At 38.4% G+C, this 19,960-nt stretch overlaps 1 protein-coding gene across 5 annotated transcripts in view; it reads left to right on the forward strand.

Annotated features, from left to right (window-relative positions):
* The window catches only part of ADAM32 (ADAM metallopeptidase domain 32), a 175,602-nt gene that overhangs the window by 20,420 nt on the left and 135,222 nt on the right, over positions 1-19,960 (forward strand). For 4 of the 5 annotated variants that reach the window (XR_009211619.1, XR_009211618.1, XM_058433533.1 and 1 more), the window contains 4 exons: positions 2,311-2,372; positions 12,803-12,878; positions 15,453-15,529; positions 16,940-17,111. Coding sequence is in view for 3 of the 5 variants with exons in the window: in XM_058433533.1 (XP_058289516.1) it covers positions 2,311-2,372; positions 12,803-12,878; positions 15,453-15,529; positions 16,940-17,111 (387 nt within the window). In the remaining 2 variants the exon portion in view is untranslated. The remainder of the gene's footprint in view (positions 1-2,310; positions 2,373-12,802; positions 12,879-15,452; positions 15,530-16,939; positions 17,112-19,960) is intronic. The other variant, XM_058433534.1, reaches the window with a different exon arrangement.

Here is a 19,960-nt window from a genome sequence, read left to right on the forward strand (position 1 = left end):
GGCTCAGGGGCTCTCCTGTGGCTTGTATTGCAGAGCATTCGTGGTGGGACCCTGGACCGTGGAAGATCTCTCGCTTGCTTCTTCCCTGGAATGGGGACTTCCTCCTGGCTCTCAGCCCATCCTGGCTAGGCCAGCTGCTTATTTGCTTCTCTTTCCTTCCAGGCCTCAGAGGTTCCCTGTCACTTCCCTGCTGAATTCTAGTTTTCTCTCCTAGATTCTCTGTTTGACATGTGCTCACTGTTTTGGTACCTCTTTGTTGAGGAGGCAAACACAAATTTATCATTATTGTTTAGTAAATTATCTCATGGCCTCCATTAATCAACTCCTGTACACTCTTTAAAGATCTACCTAAACTTCTCTATATAGCCTGCAAATAAAAGGTATTTCATGATAACTCCTGTAGTGAAAGTACAGCTAAACGAAGTATTATCCGGGACACTAATAATAATTACTAAGTTTTGGGTTTGAGAAAAATATTCATCCAAGAACTGCTTGCACATCAAATCCACCTTAAAAAAAGATAAAGATGGGGCCTGGTGTGGTGGCTCAAGCCTGTAATCCCAGCACTTTGGGAGGCCGAGGTAGGCGGATCACCTGAGGTTGGGAGTTTGAGACCAGCGTGACCAGCATGGAGGAACACTGTCTCTTCTAAAAATACAAGATTAGCCAGGCGTGGTGGCGCACGCCTGTAATCCCAGCTCCTCGGGAGGCTGAGGCAGGAGAATCACTTGAACCCGGGAGGCAGAAGTTGCGGTGAGCTGAGATGGCGCCATTGCACTCCAGCCTGAGCAACAAGAGCGAAACTCCGTCGCAAAAAAAAAAAAAAAAAAAAGATAAAGATGCTCAAGCATCTGTGTTCAGTTATCACATTCAGATCAGGCTCACTAAGGAGCTAGTGTTGCCAATGCAAATTTAAAAAGTAGGATGCCCTGCTGTTTCAGGATTAGGGTTTTCTCTTTGGTCCTTCTGCCTTATATTTGCCATATGCCTGTTATGCCTCTTTTCTTTTCTCGATTTATGTCTGGTTTTTCTTTTTTAAAAATAAACTTCTGAAAATTTGGAATAATTTTAGATATACAGAAAAATTGCTAAAAGACTACAGAGTTCCTATATATACTGTTCATTCAGTTTCCTGTAATGTTAGCTCTTATATAGCCACATGGATACATTATATTTATTAAATGCAAGAAATTAATATTGATACATTACTAGTAAGGAAACTACTTTATTTGGATTTCTGGATTTCAACTAGTTTGTCTTCTACTGTCCATTTTGTTCCGGGATCCAATCCAGGATACTACCCAGCATGCCCCCGTCCCAGGCTCCTTTGCCCTGTTTCTCAGTCTTTCCTTGAATTTCATGACCTTAACAGTTCTGAGGAGGTCAGGTACTTTGTAGAACACCCCTCGATTTGGATTTGTTTGATATTTTCTCATGTTCAGTGAATTTTAGGGAAGATTAACATAGAGATGAGGTGCTCTCCTCATGACATCATATCGTGGGGTACATGATATCAAGTTGAGTTATCACCGATAATGTTGACGATCTCGTTTCATTTCTGACCTGGAAACAACCTGCCTCATTCTTCTTTGATCTGTATGGTACCCTGGTTGCTTCTTATTTTCAGAGATCCTGGAATGCTTATCCTTTTTCTGTGTTTTGATATTTGTGTACTTTTCATTTCTATATGTTTTAACTAATTTTTTCTCTGTTTCTCTAACTCTTGCTTTTCACGTGTTCCCTTTTGCTGTATAAAATCTCATCACTGAGGTTCACTGACCTACAGATATTCCAACCTATTGTCATTCATATTCTAACTTGAAAATAGTAGAGATGAAATCAAAGACAATGTTAAATTTTGTTCCATAATCTTCTATTTAAAATATAGGGAACAGGCAATACATCTTAGGGGGTTTTTAAGAAAATGGTTAAATAATTTTTATGATGGACAGAGTAAGCTTCACTGATGTAGAATATCCTCTTATCCCAATGATGCCACCTAAATAGGTATTTTAGTGTAGCACGTGACCTATTCATTCATAAGAGGTTACAGGTTAGTTACAGGTAGATTGTTAACCCTATGTAAATCCTTAGACTGGGTTTATTTGTGTAGAAATAGTAAAAATCCATTATAAAATAAGTAAATATTAAATTTTTTGATGTTTTGTTGCAGATTTTAAATCACATGTAGTCTGAGAAATGTAATGAAGATGTTTTAAGCATTGTTTGGAGAGATTAATTGATATAAAACTGTTGCTTTGCTTCTTGTATTAAATTTGTCTTCATTCTCAGTTGTTTTGAATTCTCTAGGAACAAATATCCTATATTATTCCAATAGATGAGAAACTGTACACTGTGCACCTTAAACAAAGGTAAATTTTTATTCTTTAGTTTTGGATTTTATTTTATTTCTATGAAGCTGTTTACTTGCAATAGAAAATGGAGTATGAGAAAAATACAGGGAGTTATTAATTTTTTAAATTGTCTTAAGTAAACAGATGCTCTCCTGTGACTTAATTAAACTTTTGGTTTTAATGTCTCGAGTATTCTTTGGTAAATGGGAGTTAGGACAAAAAACAGGGACTTATCTCCTGAAGACTGATTTATGATATTAAGTTGGCAGGACCAGCAGGACCTATATCATCAGGGCAGATGTCACAAAAATAAGTAAATCTGTAGCTGGTTTATATCAGTTAGGGTTTTATCAGAGAAGTGGGATGACCATGAGGAATATGGGATAGGGATTTAATACAGACCTTAGAGTGTTGCAGAGCTGGCGAATAGTTTATGGAAAATAGTCCTAGCTATATGCCACTCTTCAGGGAATTATTAAATAATTGAAATAATTTTCTATAGGGTTTAATTGTCTGATGCAAACCCAGTTGGGAAAGGCTGGCTTGGAAGTAATTTGCGACATTCAAGAGGACAGCTTCAGCTAAACTAGTAAAACTAGACTACATGGCATTGGAGAGAGGTGGATTATGAGAAACTAGAGGTAGCAATTATAGACTTTTTCAAAAACATCCCTCAGAGAAAAAAGAGGCTTACATGAATATTTTTGAAGAAAGAGAAAACAAAGTACTTTGGTTGATGGAAAATTTCTTAAGAAGAAGAAAAGAGAGATGAAAGATGTAAACAAGCTGGGCGCGGTGGCTCTCGTCTGTAATCCCAGCACTTAGGGATGCTGAGGATGGTGGATCAAACTCCTGAGGTCAGGAGTTTGAGACCAGCCTGCCCAACATGGTGAAACCCCGTCTCTACTAAAAAATACAAAAATTAGCCAGGCATGGTGGCATGCGCCTGTAATCCCAGCTACTCGGGAGGCTGAGGCAGGAGAATCACTTGAACCTGGGAGGCAGAGGTTGCAGTGAGCTGAGATGGTGCCACTGCACGCCAGCCTGGGTGACAGAGTGAGACACTGTCTCAAAAAAAAAAAAAAAAAAGGTGTAAACAAGTGGTTTACTGTGTGTAAGATACTAAATAATTTTCCCAAAGAAAAGGTTAACTTACTCTTTTAGGCAGAAGAGAAAAGAATATGGTGGACGATAACGCAAAGATCTTTGTGAAGAGTATGAAGGAAGTTAGAGAGCTCACATTGCATTTGAACATCTTACTAAGACTATAAGCAGTGTTGAGAAATTGAGGGACCAGAGCTTGGGAGAGGGATAGGGCATGTGTATATCGTTTTGAGAAATTAACTGCTTAATGATTATGATAGCCTAATGACCATTAGGAAGCTACTGCAAGTAGTTTATATGAAAAATAATGAGAAGCAGAACTATGACTACATAGAGATAGGGAGTTTCCTTTGTTTTTTTTGTGTGTGTTTTTTTTAGTTCTTTTTTTTTATTACACTTTAAGTTCTAGGGTACATGTGCACAACGTGCAGGTTTGTTACATAGGTATACATGTGCCATGTTGGTTTGCTGCACCCATCAACTTGTCGTTTACATTAGGTATTTCTCCTAAAGCTATCCCTCCCCGAGTCCCCCACCCTCCAACAGGCCCTGGTGTGTGATGTCCCCCGCCCTGTGTCCATGTGTTCTCATTGTTCAACTCCGACCTATGAGTGAGAACATGCGGTGTTTGGTTTTCTGTCCTTGTGATAGTTTGCTTAGAATGATGGTTTCCAGCTTCATCCATGTCCCTGCAAAGGACATAAACTCATCCTTTTTTATGGCTGCATAGTATTCCATGGTGTATATATGCCATATTTTCTTTATCCATTCTAGCATTGATGGACTTTTGGGTTGGTTCCAAGTCTTTACTATTGTGAATAGTGCCACAATAAACATATGTGTGCATATGCCTTTATAGTAGCATGATTTATACTCCTTTGGGTATATACCAAGTAATGGGATGGCTGGGTCAAATGGTATTTCTAGTTCTAGATCCTTGAGGAATCACCACACTGTCTTCCACAATGGTTGAACTAATTTACACTCCCACCAACAGTGTAAAAGGGTTGCTATTTCTCCATATCCTCTCCAGCATCTGTTGTTTCCTGACTGTTTAAAGATTGCCATTCTAAGTGGCGTGAGATGGTATCTCACTGTGGTTTTCATTTGCATTTCTCTGATGACCAGTGATGATGAGCATTTTTTCATATGTCTGTTCGCTGCATAAATGTCTTCTTTTGAGAAGTGTCTGTTCATATCCTTTGCCCACTTTTTCATGGGGTTGTTTGCTTTTTTTCTTGTAAATTTGTTTAAGTTATTTGTAGATTCTGGATATTAGCCCTTTGTCAGATGGGTAGATTGCAAGATTTTCTCCCATTCTGTAGGTTGTCTGTTCACTCTGATGATAGTTTCTTTTGCTGTGCAGAAGCTCTTTAGTTTAGTTAGATTCTATTTGTCGATTTTGGCTTTTGTTGCCATTGCTTTTGGTGTTGTAGTCGTGAAGTCTTTGCCCATGCCTATGTCCTGAATGGTATTGCCTAGGTTTTCTTCTAGGGTTTTTATGGTGTTAGGTCTTACATTTAAGTCTTTAATCCATCTTGAGTTAATTTTTTGTATGGTGTAAGGAAAGGATAGAGTTTCAACTTTCTACATACGGCTAGCCAGCTTTCCCAGCACCATTTATTAAATAGGGAATCCTTTCCCCATTTCTTGTTTTTGTCAGGTTTGTCAAAGATCAGATGGTTGTAGATGTGTGGTGTTATTTCTGAGGCCTCTGTTCTGTTCCATTGGTCTATATCTCTGTTTTGGTACCAGTATCATGCTGTTTTGGTTACTGTAGCCTTGTAGTATAGTTTGAAGTCAGGTAGTGTGATGCCTCCAGCTTTGTTCTTTTTGCTTAGGATTGTCTTGGCAATGTGGGCTCTTTTTTGGTTCCATATGAACTTTAAAGTAGTTTTTTCCAATTCTGTGAAGAAAGTCATTGTAGCTTGATGGGGATGGCATTGAATCTATAAATTACCTTGGGCAGTATGGCCATTTTCACGATATTGATTCTTCCTATCTATGAGCATGGAATGTTCTTCCATTTGTTTGTGTCCTCTTTTATTTCCTTGAGCAGTGGTTTGTAGTTCTCCTTGAAGAGGTCCTTCACATCCCTTGTAAGTTGGATTCCTAGGTATTTTATTCTCTTTGTAGTGGTTGTGAATGGGAGTTCACTCATGATTTGGCTGTCTATCATTAGTGTATAGGAATGCTTGTGATTTTCGCACATTGATTTTGTATCCTGAGACTTTGCTGAAGTTACTTATCAGCTTAAGGAGATTTTGGGCTGAGACGATGGGGTTTTCTAAATATACAATCATGTCATCTGCAAACAGGGACAATTTGACTTCCTCATTTCCTAATTGAATGTCCTTTATTTCTTTCTCTTGCCTGATTGCCCTGGCCAGAACTTCCAACAGTATGTTGAATAGGAGTGGTGAGACAGGGCATCCTTGTCTTGTGTGGGTTTTCAAAGGGAATGCTTCCCGTTTTTGCCCATTCACTATGATATTGGCTGTGGGTTTGTCATAAATAGCTCTTATTATTTTGAGATAACGTTCCATCAATACTTAGTTTATTGAGAGTTTTTAGCATGAAGGGCTGTTGAATTTTGTCAAAGGCCTTTTCTGCATCTATTGAGATCATCATGTGGTTTTTATCATTCGTTCTATTTATATGATGGATTATGTTTATTGATTTGCATATGTCGAACCAGCCTTGCATCCCAGGGATGAAGCTGAGTTCATTGTGGTGGATAAGCTTTTTGATGTGCTGCTAGATTCGGTTTGCCAGTATTTTATTGAGGATTTTCGCATCGATGTTCATCAGGGATATTGGCCTAAAATTCCCTTTTTTTGTTGTGTCTCTACCAGGCTTTGGTATCAGGATGATGCTGGCCTCATAAAATGAGTCAGGGAGGATTCCCTCTTTTTCTATTGATTGAAATAATTTCAGAAGGAATGGTACCAGCTACTCTTTGTACCTCTGGTAGAATTTGGCTATGAATCTGTCTGGTCCTGGACTTTTTTTGGTTGGTGGGCTATTAATTATTGCCTCAATTTCAGAAACTGTTATTGGTCTATTCAGAGATTCAACTTCTTCCTGGTTTAGTCTTGGGAGGGTGCAGGTGTCCAGGAATTTATCCATTTCTTCTAGATTTTCTAATTTATTTGCATAGAATTTATCCATTTCTTCTAGATTTTCTAGTTTATTTGCATAGAGGTGTTTATAGTATTCTCTGATGTTAGTTTGTATTTCTGTGGGATTGGTGGAGATATCCCCTTTACCATTTTTTATTGCATCTATTTGATTCTTCTCTCTTTTCTTCTTTATTAGTCTTGCTAGCAGTCTATCAATTTTGTTGATCTTTTCAAAAAACCAGCTCCTGAATTCATTAATTTTTTGAAGGGATTTTGTGTCTCCATCATCAGTTCTGCTCTGATCTTAGTTATTTCTTGCCTTCTGCTAGCTTTTGAGTTTGTTTGCTCTTGCTTCTCTAGTTCTTTTAATTGTGATGTTAGGGTGTCGATTTTAGATCTTTCCTGCTTTCTCTTGTGGGCATTTAGTGCTATAAATTTCCCTCTACACACTGCTTTAAATGTGTTCCAGAGATTCTGGTACGTTGTGTCTTTGTTCTCATTGGTTTCAAAGAACATCTTTATTTCTCCCTTCATTTCATTATGAACCCAATAGTCATTCAGGAGCAGATTGTTCAGTTTTCATGTAGTTGTGTGGTTTTGAGTGAGCTTCTTAATCCTGAGTTCTAATTTGATTGCACTGTGGTCTGAGAGACAGTTTGTTGTGATTTCTGTTCTTTTACATTTGCTGAGGAGTGTTTTACTACCAATGATGTGGTCAATTTTAGAGTAAGTGCGATGTGGTGCTGAGAAGAATGTATATACTGTTGATTTGGGGTGGAGAGTTCTGTCGATGTCTATTAGGTCCGCATTGTCCAGAGCTGAGTTCAAGTCCTGGATATCCTTGTTAACCTTCTGTCTTGATCTGTCTAATATTGACAGTGGGGTGTTAAAGTCTCCCATTATTATTGTGTGGGAGTCTAAGTCTCTTTGTAGGTCTCTAAGGACTTGCTTTATGAATCTGGGTGCTCCTGTATTGGGTGCATATATATTTAGGATAGTTAGCTCTTCTTGTTGAATTGATCCCTTTAACATTATGTAGTGGCCTTCTTTGTCTCTTTTGATCTTTGTTGGTTTAAAGTCTATTTTATCAGAGACTAGGATTGCAACTCCTGCTTTTTCTTTTTTTTTTGCTTTCCATTTGCTTGGTAGATCTTCCTCCATCCCTTTATTTTGAGCCTGTGTGCATTTTTAAGCGGCATGTGAGATGGATTTCCTGAATACAGCACACCGATGGGTCTTGACTCTTTAAATCCAATTTGCCAGTCTGTGTCTTTTAATTGGGGCATTTAGTCCATTTACGTTTATGGTTAATATTGTTATGTGTGAATTTGATCCTGTCATTATGATGTTAGCTGGTTATTTTTCCCATTAATTGGTGCAGTTTCTTCATAGCATTGATGATGTTTACCATTTGGCATGTTTTTGCAGTGGTTGGTACCGGCTGTTCCTTTCCATGTTTAGTGTTTCCTTCAGGAGCTCTTGTAAGGCAGGCCTGGTGGTTACAAAATCTCTCAGCATTTGCTTGTCTGTAGAGTATTTTATTTCTCCTTCACGTATGAAGCTTAATTTGGCTGGATATGAGATTCTGGGTTGAAAATTCTTTTCTTTACGAATGTTGAATATTGGCCCCCACTCTCTTCTGGCTTGTAGGGTTTCTGCCGAGAGATCTGCTGTTAGTCTGATGGGCTTCCCTTTGCTGGTAAGCCGAGCTTTCTCTCTGGCTGCCCTTAACATTTTTTCCTTCATTTCAACCTTGGTGAATCTGACAATTATGTGTCTTGGGGTTGCTCTTCTTGAGGAATATCTTTGTGGTGTTCTCTGTATTTTCTGAATTTGAATGTTGGCCTGCCTTGCTAGGTTAGGGAAGCTCTCCTGGATAATATCCTGAAGAGCGTTTTCTATCTTGGTTCCATTCTCCCTGTCACTTTCTGGTACACCAATCAAACATATATTTGGTCTTTTCACGTAGTCCCTGTATTTCTTGGAGGCTTTGTTAGTTTCTTTTCACTCTTTTTTTCTCTAATCTTGTCTTCTCACTTTATTTCATTGATTTGATCTTTAATCACTGATATGGTTTCTTCCACTTGATCGAATCGGCTATTGAAGCTTGTGCATGCATCATGAAGCTCTCGTGCCATGGTTTTCAGCTCCATCAGGTCATTTAAGGTCTTCTCTACACTGTTTATTCTAGTTAGCCATTCATCTAACCTTTTTTCAAGGTTTTTAGCTTCCTTGCAATGGGTTACAACATGCTTCTTTAGCTTGGAGAAGTTTGTTATTACCGACCTTCTGAAGCCTACTTCTGTTAACTTGTCAAACTCATTCTCTGTCCAATTTTGTTCCCTTGCTGGTGAGGGGCTGTGATTCTTTGGAGGAGAAGAGGCACTCTGTTTTTTTGGAATTTTCAGCTTTTCTGCTCTGGTTTCTCCCCGTCTTTGTGGTTTTATCTACCTTTAGTCTTCAATGTTGGTGACCTACAGATGGGGTTTTGGTGTGGATGTCCTTTTTGTTGATGTTGATGCTATTCCTTTCTGTTTGTTAGTTCCTTTTAATAGTCAGACCCCTCAGCTGCAGGTCTGTTGTAGTTTTCTGTAGGTCCACTCCAGACCCTGTTTGCCTGGGTATCACCAGTGGAGGCTGCAGAACAGCAAATATTGCTGCCCGATCCTTCCTCTGGAAGCTTCATCCCAGAGGGGCACCTGCTTGTTTGAGGTGTCTGTCAGCCCCTACTGGGAGGTGTTTCCCCATCAGGCTACATGGGGATCAGGGACCCACTTGAGGAGGCAGTCTGTCTATTTTTGGAGCGCAAACGCTGTGCTAAGAGAACTGCTGCTCTCTTCAGAGCTGTCAGACAGGATGTTTAAGTCTGCAGAAGCTGTCTGCTGCCTTTTGTTCTACTATGCCCTGCCCTCAGAGGTGGAATCTATAAAGGTAGTAGGCCTCGCTTAGCTGTGGTGGGGTCTGCCCAGTTTGTGCTTCCTGGCCACTTTGTTTACACTGTAGGCTATTCAAGCCTCAGTAATGGCGGATGACCCTCCCCCCATTAAGCTGCAGTGTTGCAGGTCAATCTCAGACTGCTGCACTAGCAGTGAGAAAGGCTCCATAGGCATGGGACCTGCTGAGCCAGGCACGGGAGGGTATCTCCTGGTCTTCTGGTTGCTAAGACTGTGGGAAAAGTGCAGTATTTGGTCAAGAGTGTACTGTTTCTCCAGGTACAGTCTGTCACAGCTTCCCTTGGCTAGGAAAGGTAAATCCCCTGACCCCTTGTGCTTCCCAGGTGAGATGACACCCCGCCCTGGTTCAGCTTGCCCTCCGTGGGCTGCACCCACTGTCCATCCAGTCCCAGTGAGGTGAACCAGGTACCTCAGTTGGAAATGCAGAAATCACCGCTCTTGTGTGTTGATCTTGCTAGGAACTGCAGACCAGAGCTGTTCCTATTCTACCATGTTGGAAGCAAGCCTCCCTTTTTCTGTTTTTGAGAAATGGTGATGTGGCAGAAAAAAGATGTAGTAACAGATTGACTATAGTGGTGGCAGGGATTTGGTAGGGTAGAGGGAGGATGAGAACAGACCTGAGTCAGGTATTATGGCTCCCTGTTGGAGATGCTGGATATGAAGTACTTGTGGGATAGCCCACAGGGGGAAATGTCCTGATGGCAGTTAATTTAGTTTAGAATGGGGGAGAGAAGTGTGAGTATCCACATTCTTTCATGATGTAAATTCTCTGCAAATTAGGCCTAGAAGAGATATACCTTAACACAATAAAGGTCATATATGACAAAGCCATAGCTAACATCATACTCAGTGGTAAAAAGTTGAAAGTTTTTCATCTAATATCAGGAACAAGATTAGGATGCCTATTTTCTTTCACCTCTTCTATTTAACATAGTATTGGAAGTCCTAGCTAGAGCAATTAGGCAAGAACAATGAATAAAAGGCATCCTAATGGAAAAGAGAGATGTTAAATTGTTCCTGTTGTAGGTGACATGATCTTATATGTAGATTACTTATAGAAGACCCTAAAGACTCCACCAAAATTTGTTAGAACCAATAGACAAGTTCAGTGAAGTTGTGGGATATAAAATCAACATACAAAAATCATAGCATTTCTATACATTAATAACAAATTTTCCAGAAATGAAATCAAGAAAACAACCCCATGTACAATAGCTACAAAAAATAAAATACTTAGGAGTAAGTTAACCAAGGAGGTGAAAGATCTGTATACTGAGAGCTAGAAAACATGATGAAAGGAATTGAGGAAGACACAAATAAATGGAAAGAACATGGATTAGAAGAGTTAATATTGTTAAAATGTCCATACTGTCCAAAATGATCCACAAATTCAATGCAAGCCCTACCAAAATTCCAATGACGTTTTTCACAGAAATAGTAAAATTCCTATGGAACCCCAAAAGGCCCTGAATAGCCAAAGCACTACTGAACAAAAAGAACAAAGCTGGAGGCATCACACTACCTGACTTCAAATATATTGCAAAGCTATAATACTCAAAGCAACCTTTTTATATAAGTAGTAAATTAAACCACAGAAATTAACAAGATAAATCTATACAGCTGGGGGTGAATGTTAAAGGTAAGAAAGAGAAACAGCATAGAATTGAATGCTGTGGAAACATTTAAGGGATGAAAGAAGGATCCAAATAAAGGGACTTAGAAACGTAGAAAGACAGAAGAATCAGGAGGAAGTGGTATCTATCATCGCTGAAGAAGAGATGGTTTCAAGAAGGGGAATGTGGTCCACAGTATGAAGTACTTGAGAGTATTTTATTTATTTATTTTTTTGTTTTATTTATTTTAAAATTATTTTTATTATTTATTTATTTTTGAGACAGGGTCTCTGTCACCCAGGTTGGAAAGCAGTGGTGCGATCTCAGCTCACTGCAGCCTTGAACTCCTGGCTCAAGTGATCCTGTTGCCTCAGCCTCCCAAGTAGCTGGGACCATGTGAGCATACCACCACACCTGGCTAATTTTGGTATTTTTGGTAGAGATGAGGTTTCGCCTTGTTACCCAGGCTGGTCTCAAACTCCTGAGTCCAAAGCAATCCCTCCACCTCGGCCTCCCTAAGTTTTGGGATTACAGGAGTGAGCCACCCCGCCTGGCTGCTTCAGAGCATTTTTACTTGATGTCATACTGTCTTTTGGATTGGACAGTCAGGAGGTCATTAGTAATTTTTGTGAGATCAGTTTGAGTGGAGGCTTTCCAACAGAAGCTAGTGTGGGTGGCCTAATTAAGTGATGGTGGGTTGAAGAGTGAACATGAAGTGAGGAAGCATAACTAAAATAGCATCATGAGTACAGGGATTAATACCAAAGTTGAACTTAGACTGGATGTTTCAGTACCTATGCTCAGATGAATATGACCTTTATGCAATACTCTTCCACTTCATTATAAAAGTAATATATGTGCATAGTAATAAAGCTTTAGAAAGAATGTAAGAACAGAAAACTCTTACAATCCAACATCCAGTTTATGTCTATTAAATTTTTTTTTTTTTTTTTTGAGACGGAGTCTTGCTCTGTCTCCCAGGCAGGAGTGCAGTGGTGTGATCTCGACTCACTGCAACCTCTGCCTCTTGGGTTCAAGCAATTCTCCCGCCTCAGCCTCCTGAGTAGCTAGGATTATAGGCACCTGCCACCACACCCGACTAATTTTTGTATTTTTAGTAGAGACGGGGTTTCACCATGTTGGCCAGGCTGGTCTCAAACTCCTGACCTCAGGTGATCTGTCCACCTTGGCCTCCCAAAGTGTTGGGATTACAGGTGTGAGCCACCACGTCCAGCCGTCTTTTACATTTTAGAATGCTCTTCTTTCAGTCTCTTCTTTTCTTCTTAAAAGGAGTCCATTAAGGTAGGAAAACTATTTTGAGTAAATGTATATTGCTTTAAGTAAACATTAAATATATGTCAAAAGAAAATACTACCTTTATATCAGGTTGACAGACGTTTTCTCTAAAGATTCAGATAGTAAATGTTTTAGACTTTGAAGGCCATATGTTCTTTGTCAAAACTAGTTAACCTCTCATCTTATAGCATGAAAAGAGCCATGACAATATGTGGGTGAATGGGTGTGGCTGTGTTTCAATAAACCTTTATTTACAAAACAGAGGGTGGGTCAGATTTTGGCTGAGAGTGTTAAGTTTACTGTGTTTTTGTATGTTTCAAAAACAATAATTAAAAAAATTTCCTCTTTTTTATATTCAGATACTTTTTAGCAGATAATTTTATGATTTATTTGTACAATCAAGGATCCATGAATGCTCATTCTTCAGATATTCAGGTAAGATTTAAATTCTGTGTTTTATAGTTTAAAAAAATTTTTTTTACATTAAATAAATGCTTTATTATACAGAAGGCTCTCAGGATTCACAGGGGATATATTTAAGACATTTATTGATTAATGATCAGGGTTTCTTGAAGTTTTGGTAAAGAGAAATTAGATTAACTTAGCACCTTTCCCATTGCTAAGAACATAGTCACTATTTTTTTATTTAATTGACATTTTGTTAAATGAAATATTTATTATTTATTTATATTTTGTTTGTAAGAATATATATTAAATAACAAGAAAAGTGGACACGAATGTTATGAAACACAAATCACAGATCAAAAACTCTTTGTTTTTTTCTTAACTCTTCCTCATCTCATCCATCATTTATACATCCATAAATCCTATTGACCCTGCCCTTCAAACTAAGCGTCCAGCATCCACCTTCTTCCTCTGCCTCCATCCACTGAGACCACCCATTTCCAAGTAGACATCATCTCTAGTTTGGATCATTGCCATAATTTCCTGAATAATCTCCCTGCTTCCTCACCTTGTCCATCCCTTCATTTTATTTATTTATCCCTTTATTTTATTCACTTATTTTTGTTTTTATTTATTTATTTTGCCCAGGCTAGAGTGCAGTGGTGCAATCTCGGCTCACTGAAACCTCCACCTCCTGGGTTCAAGCAATTCTCCTGCCTCAGCCTCCCAAGTATTTGGGATTACAGGCATGCACCACCATGCCCAGCTAATTTGCTATCTAAACGCTATCAAGAGATAGGGTTTCACCATGTTGGCCAGGCTTGTCTCGAACCCCTGACCTCAGGTGATCCACCTGCCTTGGCCTCCCAAAGTGCTAGGATTACAGGTGTGAGCCACCGCGCCCAGCCTCAGTCAGTTCTCAACATGGTGACCATATTGATCCTGTTAAGACATAGTCAGATTACCCTGCTTCTCTGCTCAGAACCCTCCATGGATGGCCTCCCACCACTTACAGAGTGAAAGCCAGAGTCACCTAGTTCCATTTTACCTCTCTGGCCTCATTTCCTGTTATTCTCTACCTCATTCACTTTGTTCCAGCATTGTTGTTCTACAAATATAACAGCTATGTTCTCCTTTCAAAGACTTAATACTTTCTATCTCCTGGTATCCAAATGCTTGTTCTTTCCCAACAGACCCATATGTTTTACATCCTCATTTCCTTCAGGTCTTTACTGAAAATCACCCTATTAGTCCTTGACTAACCCCTACTTTAAATTGGTCTCTTACTCTTAATACTCTATTTCCTTTACCTTTTTTTGCCTTTTTCCCATGGCAGTTATCAATACATGATGTATCATATATATTTTATTTATTTACTTTATTTTCTGTCTCCCCAGTGCAATATAATCATCCCGAGGGCAGGGCTTTTGGTCTGTTTTATTTACTGATGTAACAGCAGTGCCTAGAAAAGTGCCTAGCACATACTTGGAATATAATAAAAATTTGCTGAAAAATTAGATATGTTGCTTCACTTACATTGGATGGGATCATCATTTTGCTTTATTGCTCCCTTTTCCTTCTCTTAATTCCATCATAAAGCAGTGTGTTAATAAGAAATCTTAACTTTATAATAAAATTTATAGCACCATTGAATATTGGAAATTATATAATTTTCACATCTGTGACAATGTTTGTGACTCTATGTGTCTCTAGCTTGATTGTACTGTGCTCAGAGACCAACTCTATACAATTTAATTCCTTTGTAATCTGTTGTGTCCTGCCTTATGGCCTGGAGTATGGTTTCTATTTTATAGATGTTCCATGAGTGTTTAGAAAGCATATATTCTAAAGTTTTCAGGTATAGTATTTTGCATATGTTAACTAGGTCATACTAACCACGTTGTCCAAACCATCTGTAGATTCTGAACACTTGATCTATCAGTTACTAAGAGAAATTAACTTTAAAAAACTTTTTTATAACTGTAGATTTTTAAATTTTTACTATTCTTTCAATTGTGACTTTATATATTTTGAAGCTGTGTTATTAAGTGAATGCCAATTTGGAATATTTGTGTCTTCCTGGCAAATTGAAATGCTTATCATTACCAAATGTCCCTGTTCATCTCTAGTAATGTTTCTGGCCTTAAAGCCCACATTTCCTCTCTTAGTGCAAATTCAGAATCATCCTTTTGGTTTGTGTTGGCATCTAGCCCTTCAATCTTTCTGTGTCATTGCATTTTTATGACTCTTTTTTAGCATCATATTAATTGAGTTTTTAAAGAAATCAGATTCATCATCTTTGTCTTTTAATTGAGGATCTAAATTTATGTACTGGAAGGTATTTTTACCTAAAACATGAGACAACATTTTGGAAGCAGGGTGTAAAATAGTAATCTCAAGTCATAATCTATTATAAAGTGTAGTTAACATAGTGTAAGTGGCAATTATGGGGAGATTTTTTTTCTGAATTTCACTTACTTGTACTGATATAAATCACGGAGCCTGTGAAAAATATTCAGAAGGTTCTATCAAGTATAGAAGTAGGAAATCACTAGAAAGTTTTGTTACTTCCTAAGTAACTACTTTACTTTTTTTCTTTCCTAGACTCAATGCTACTATCAAGGAAATATTGAAGGATATCCAGATTCCATGGTCACACTCAGCACGTGCTCTGGGCTGAGGTTGTTTTCTATTGTTGATTACAGAACACCTTAGTTATGATATTTGGCTGCAGTGAATTCGTTCTCTTTGTATTAAGTGTGGGGCTGAAGGAGGATTCCTATGTGGAGATTATTTAATGATATCCCCCTCTGAACATGTTTCCAATTCTCTTATTTCTCCTCACTTTCCTCAGTGACCAGAGACATTTCTAACCTTTCCAGAGGTTTAGATTTCCTAGTCACCTTGCTCTATGTCTTATGTTTCCTTAACCACAGAAAAGACAATTGAACATGTTTGACTACAAGTGTTGTAGGAGCTAAGTTTAGGACAGCTCAGTCACTGTCTTGGACAACAGGGAAATTAATCACTGTAATGCTATATACTTGCACACTTAGCAATTGATTAGGTAATTTCTGTTGCTTTTGTAACTATAAAAAAGTGAAATGGAGAGCTGGTTTTGTAGATTAGGGAAATCTTTTGTCTTCTCAGAGTCATCTCTAAGACAGGTTTGGGTCAAAATACTAGACTGAAAATGTATTTATGTTACCCACCATGTGTTTTAATGTTGGAGATATGAAGATAAACAAGAGATGCTTTTTCTCAAGGAAATCATCTTCAGACTGAGGAGGCAAATTATATATAAACAAATAATTTTTAATACTCATAAAAATACTCATTTTTCTAATGATATTATTATCTTGAGCTCTTCAAGAATTATTGGGTTTCCTCCTTAGGGCTTAGGGAGTTTTCCATTCTGTCAGGAAATTTTCCACCTTCATTTTGTAGTGTAGGGTGCTTGTTTTCACAAACAAATGTTCTTCTGCAGTGCTTCCTACATAGAACCCTGAAATTTGGATCTGAAATTTGTTTTTTAGAGAGTACTGACTTGGGCTGTTACCTGTATTCACAGAAAAATAGTGATACAAGTCATTTACTCTTTAAAATCTTGCTTTTAATTTCTTATTCAGACTATATAAGCAAAAGTAACAAATATTTCATAATTCTGCCAAATTTTATTTTTAAAAGTAAAGTTTCTTATTATATATATTTGTCATATATGCAGTATAATCATTTTTCAAAAGCATGGCAAGCCAGAGTGAAAGTCATTATGATTTCTGTTTACAATTGCTTTAATCGAGACACTGACTTGGAAAACAATAGAATTACTCAATTACTGTTATGCTATATACTTGTGTACCTAGCAATTGATTAAGTAACTTCTGCTGCTCTTACAACTATACAAAAACGAAATAGAAAATGGGTTTTGTGGATTTGGGAAATCTTTTGTCTCTTCAGAGTCAACTCTAAGACAGAATTCAGATCAAAATACTGGACTCAAAATGTTTTATTTTTTTTCTTTTGGATTTTGTCAGAAATTCATTATATAGATTTGATTAAAAACACTTAAAATTGTATTCATAATTTCCCAGAGGAATACTGCAATTTGAAAATGTTTCTTATGGAATTGAGCCTCTGGAATCTGCAGTTGAATTTCAGCATGTTCTTTACAAATTAAAGAATGAAGACAATGATACTGCAATTTTTATTGACAGAAGCCTGGAAGAACAACCAATGGATGACAACATTTTTATAAGTGAAAAAGTGAGTTGTATGTGTTTTATTACTACTTTTAAAGCAGTTATTACTTCCATTTAATTTATTTAAAAAATAAATTTATGAGCCCACTGTAGAATTGTAGCAAATATCCTTTCCTTGTGAACATCTTCTTTTTTTTTTTTTTTTTTTTTCTCACTCTGTCACTCAGGTTGGAGTGCAGTGGACTGATCATGGCTTGCTGCAGCCTCTGCCTTCTGGGCTCAAGGAACCCTCCCACTCAATCTCCTGAGTAGCTGGGACCACAGACATGTACCACCACACCAGACTAATTTTTTTGTAGAGGCAGAGTCTCACCATGTTGGTCTCAAACTCCTAGGTTCAAATGATCCACCCGCCTCAATCTCCCAAAATGTTGAGATTACAGGCATGAGCCACCGTGCCTGGCTGTTCATCTTTCTGTTACCTAACAATTTCCTTGAAACCGTACTTTTTATGATCCACTTTATTTTTGTTCTTATTTTGCTTGTTACATTCTTACTACTTTCCAAAAATTCCCTCTTATATATGCAATATAAACTTCAAAAACTCAGTCCCTGCTTTTGCTCCTACATTCCTGGAAGTTACTCAATAAAGTCAATAATTTTAAAGGTTATATTCATGACCAAGGAGTCAGCATTAATTAAATCATAGATATAATTAAAATGTCATAAGCAGAATTGCCGGTTATGGTCATGTAAATTGTTCAGTGAACACACTATGTAACTGCATGTGTTGGTGCTTACACAAGCAATTGTGAAAGAGAAAATTTTTATGCCAAGTAACATTGGCATAAGTATGCATAGTTTATACAAGAGTATGTGGCAGTATTCATTGTTTCCAGTATACGCTCTCCCTGTTTTTTGTCAGTAAAGAAAAAAACACCAGGCCAGGCATGGTGGCTCATGCCTGTAATCCTGGCACTTTGGGAGCCCAAGGTGGGTGGATCACCTGAGGTCAGGAGTTCAAGACCAGCCTTGCCAACGTGCTGAAACCCTGTCTCCACTAAAAACACAAAAATTAGTCAGGCGTGGTGGCAGATGCCTGTAATCCCAGCTACTCGAGAGGCTGAGGCCAAAGAATTGCTTGAACCTGGGAGGTGGAGGTTGCAGTGAGCCGAGATCACACCACTGCACTCCAGCCTGGGTGACAGGGCAAGACTCCATCTCAAAAAAAAAAAAAGAAAGAAAAAAGAAAAAAACACCAAACCTCAGAATTTAGCTGGGCGTATAAACAAAGACTATATTTCTCAACCTCCTTTACCTCTAGGTAGGGCCATGTGATAAAATTATGGCCAATGACATGCGAGCAAGCATAATATGTGTTACTTCTGGCTTGAATATTAAAAGGAGGGGTTTTATCTTCTTTCCCTTTTCTGCTGGGTGGAGTGTGGACATACTGACATATCATAGTCCACAAGCATGAGGCTGATGCCATATAGGTAGCAGAGAAACAAGGTAAAATGAGCCTTGCTTTTGAAGAATTTTCAGAATGGAACTACCATACCTCTTCACAAATTGATGTGAGAGAGAAATAGACTCTAAGTTTGCTTAATTCACTATTATTTTCTGTCTCTGTGTAGACAGCAATCCTATATCTTAAATAATACAGGGTCCAAATGAGAGTGCAGCACCAGAGTTTTCAATGCTAGCAAATATATGTGTATAATTTCAGATAATGTTTGTGAACTAGATGCTGAATTTTTTTTTCTTGCTTTATAAAAATTTCTAATTTACAATGACTGAGATGACCCAGTGTAGCGAACAATGTCAGTGCCCTGCCCAGATCCCCTCAGATTCCTTTCTAGTATATTTTTGTGGGGGTGGTGCAGGAGGGTGGGACACCATGTCTTTGTTTATGCCTTTGCTTTGAACATGTGCCACTTGTAACCCTTTTTTATGTGGGCTGCCCTTCAGCCAACTGAAACTGCTTTGCCCAGATGGCAAGGTAAACATAAGTACCGGAGATTTACATTTCCCCAGGGTGGTCCTTAGCCGGCACCTCACCAGTGTGGGAAAGGGCGAGCTCGGCTTCTTGTTACAGGTCAGGATAACTCTGTAGCACAACTTACACACCAGATTTTCTCTGTGGGACTGTGTCTGAGAGCACACTCTTGTGTGGATTCCTCCTGATCCTAATCCTGCTTCTCCCACTCGTTAGCTGGTCTCTCCTGGGAGAACTTTCTTAGTAAATTATCTACATATAAATCCTGTCTCAGATTTGTCTTTGGGTTTACTTTGAAAATCAGGAAGTTTTCACATACTTATTTTACAATGAAGTGATAATTACTACAATAAAGTTATTTGAGCACATATGTCAGCCAAATTGCATTTGTATGTATCATTTGGAAAGTGGCATGATCTGGAAAGCTGGGAAGCTCTGGATCCCCACAGATATCATCGTTTGTCTGGACAAGTGTTGGAGGAAAGAAAAACAGCCAAGCAAAAGACAAACAAAGTTCCTCATATATATATATATATATATATATTTTAATATGCTTTAAGTTCTGGGGTACATGTGCAGAACGTGCAGGTTTGTTACATAGGTATACACGTGCCATGGTGGTTTGCTGCACCCATCAACCCATCATCTACATTAGGTATTTCTCCTGGTGCTATCCCTCCCCTACCCCCCATCTCCCTGACAGGCCCCAGTGTGTGATGTTCCCCTCCCTGTGTCCACGTGTTCTCATTGTTCATCTCCCACTTATGAATGAGAACATGTGGTGTGTGGTTTTCTGTTCTTGTGTTAGTTTGCTGAGAATTATGGTTTCCAGATTTATCTATGTCCCTGCAAAGGACATGAACTCATCCTTTTTTATGGCTGCATAGTATTCTGTGGTGTATATGTGCCACATT

The sequence above is a fragment of the Hylobates moloch genome, unplaced genomic scaffold (assembly GCF_009828535.3).
Source record: "Hylobates moloch isolate HMO894 unplaced genomic scaffold, HMol_V3 SCAFFOLD_22, whole genome shotgun sequence".
NCBI classification, from domain to species: domain Eukaryota; kingdom Metazoa; phylum Chordata; class Mammalia; order Primates; family Hylobatidae; genus Hylobates; species Hylobates moloch.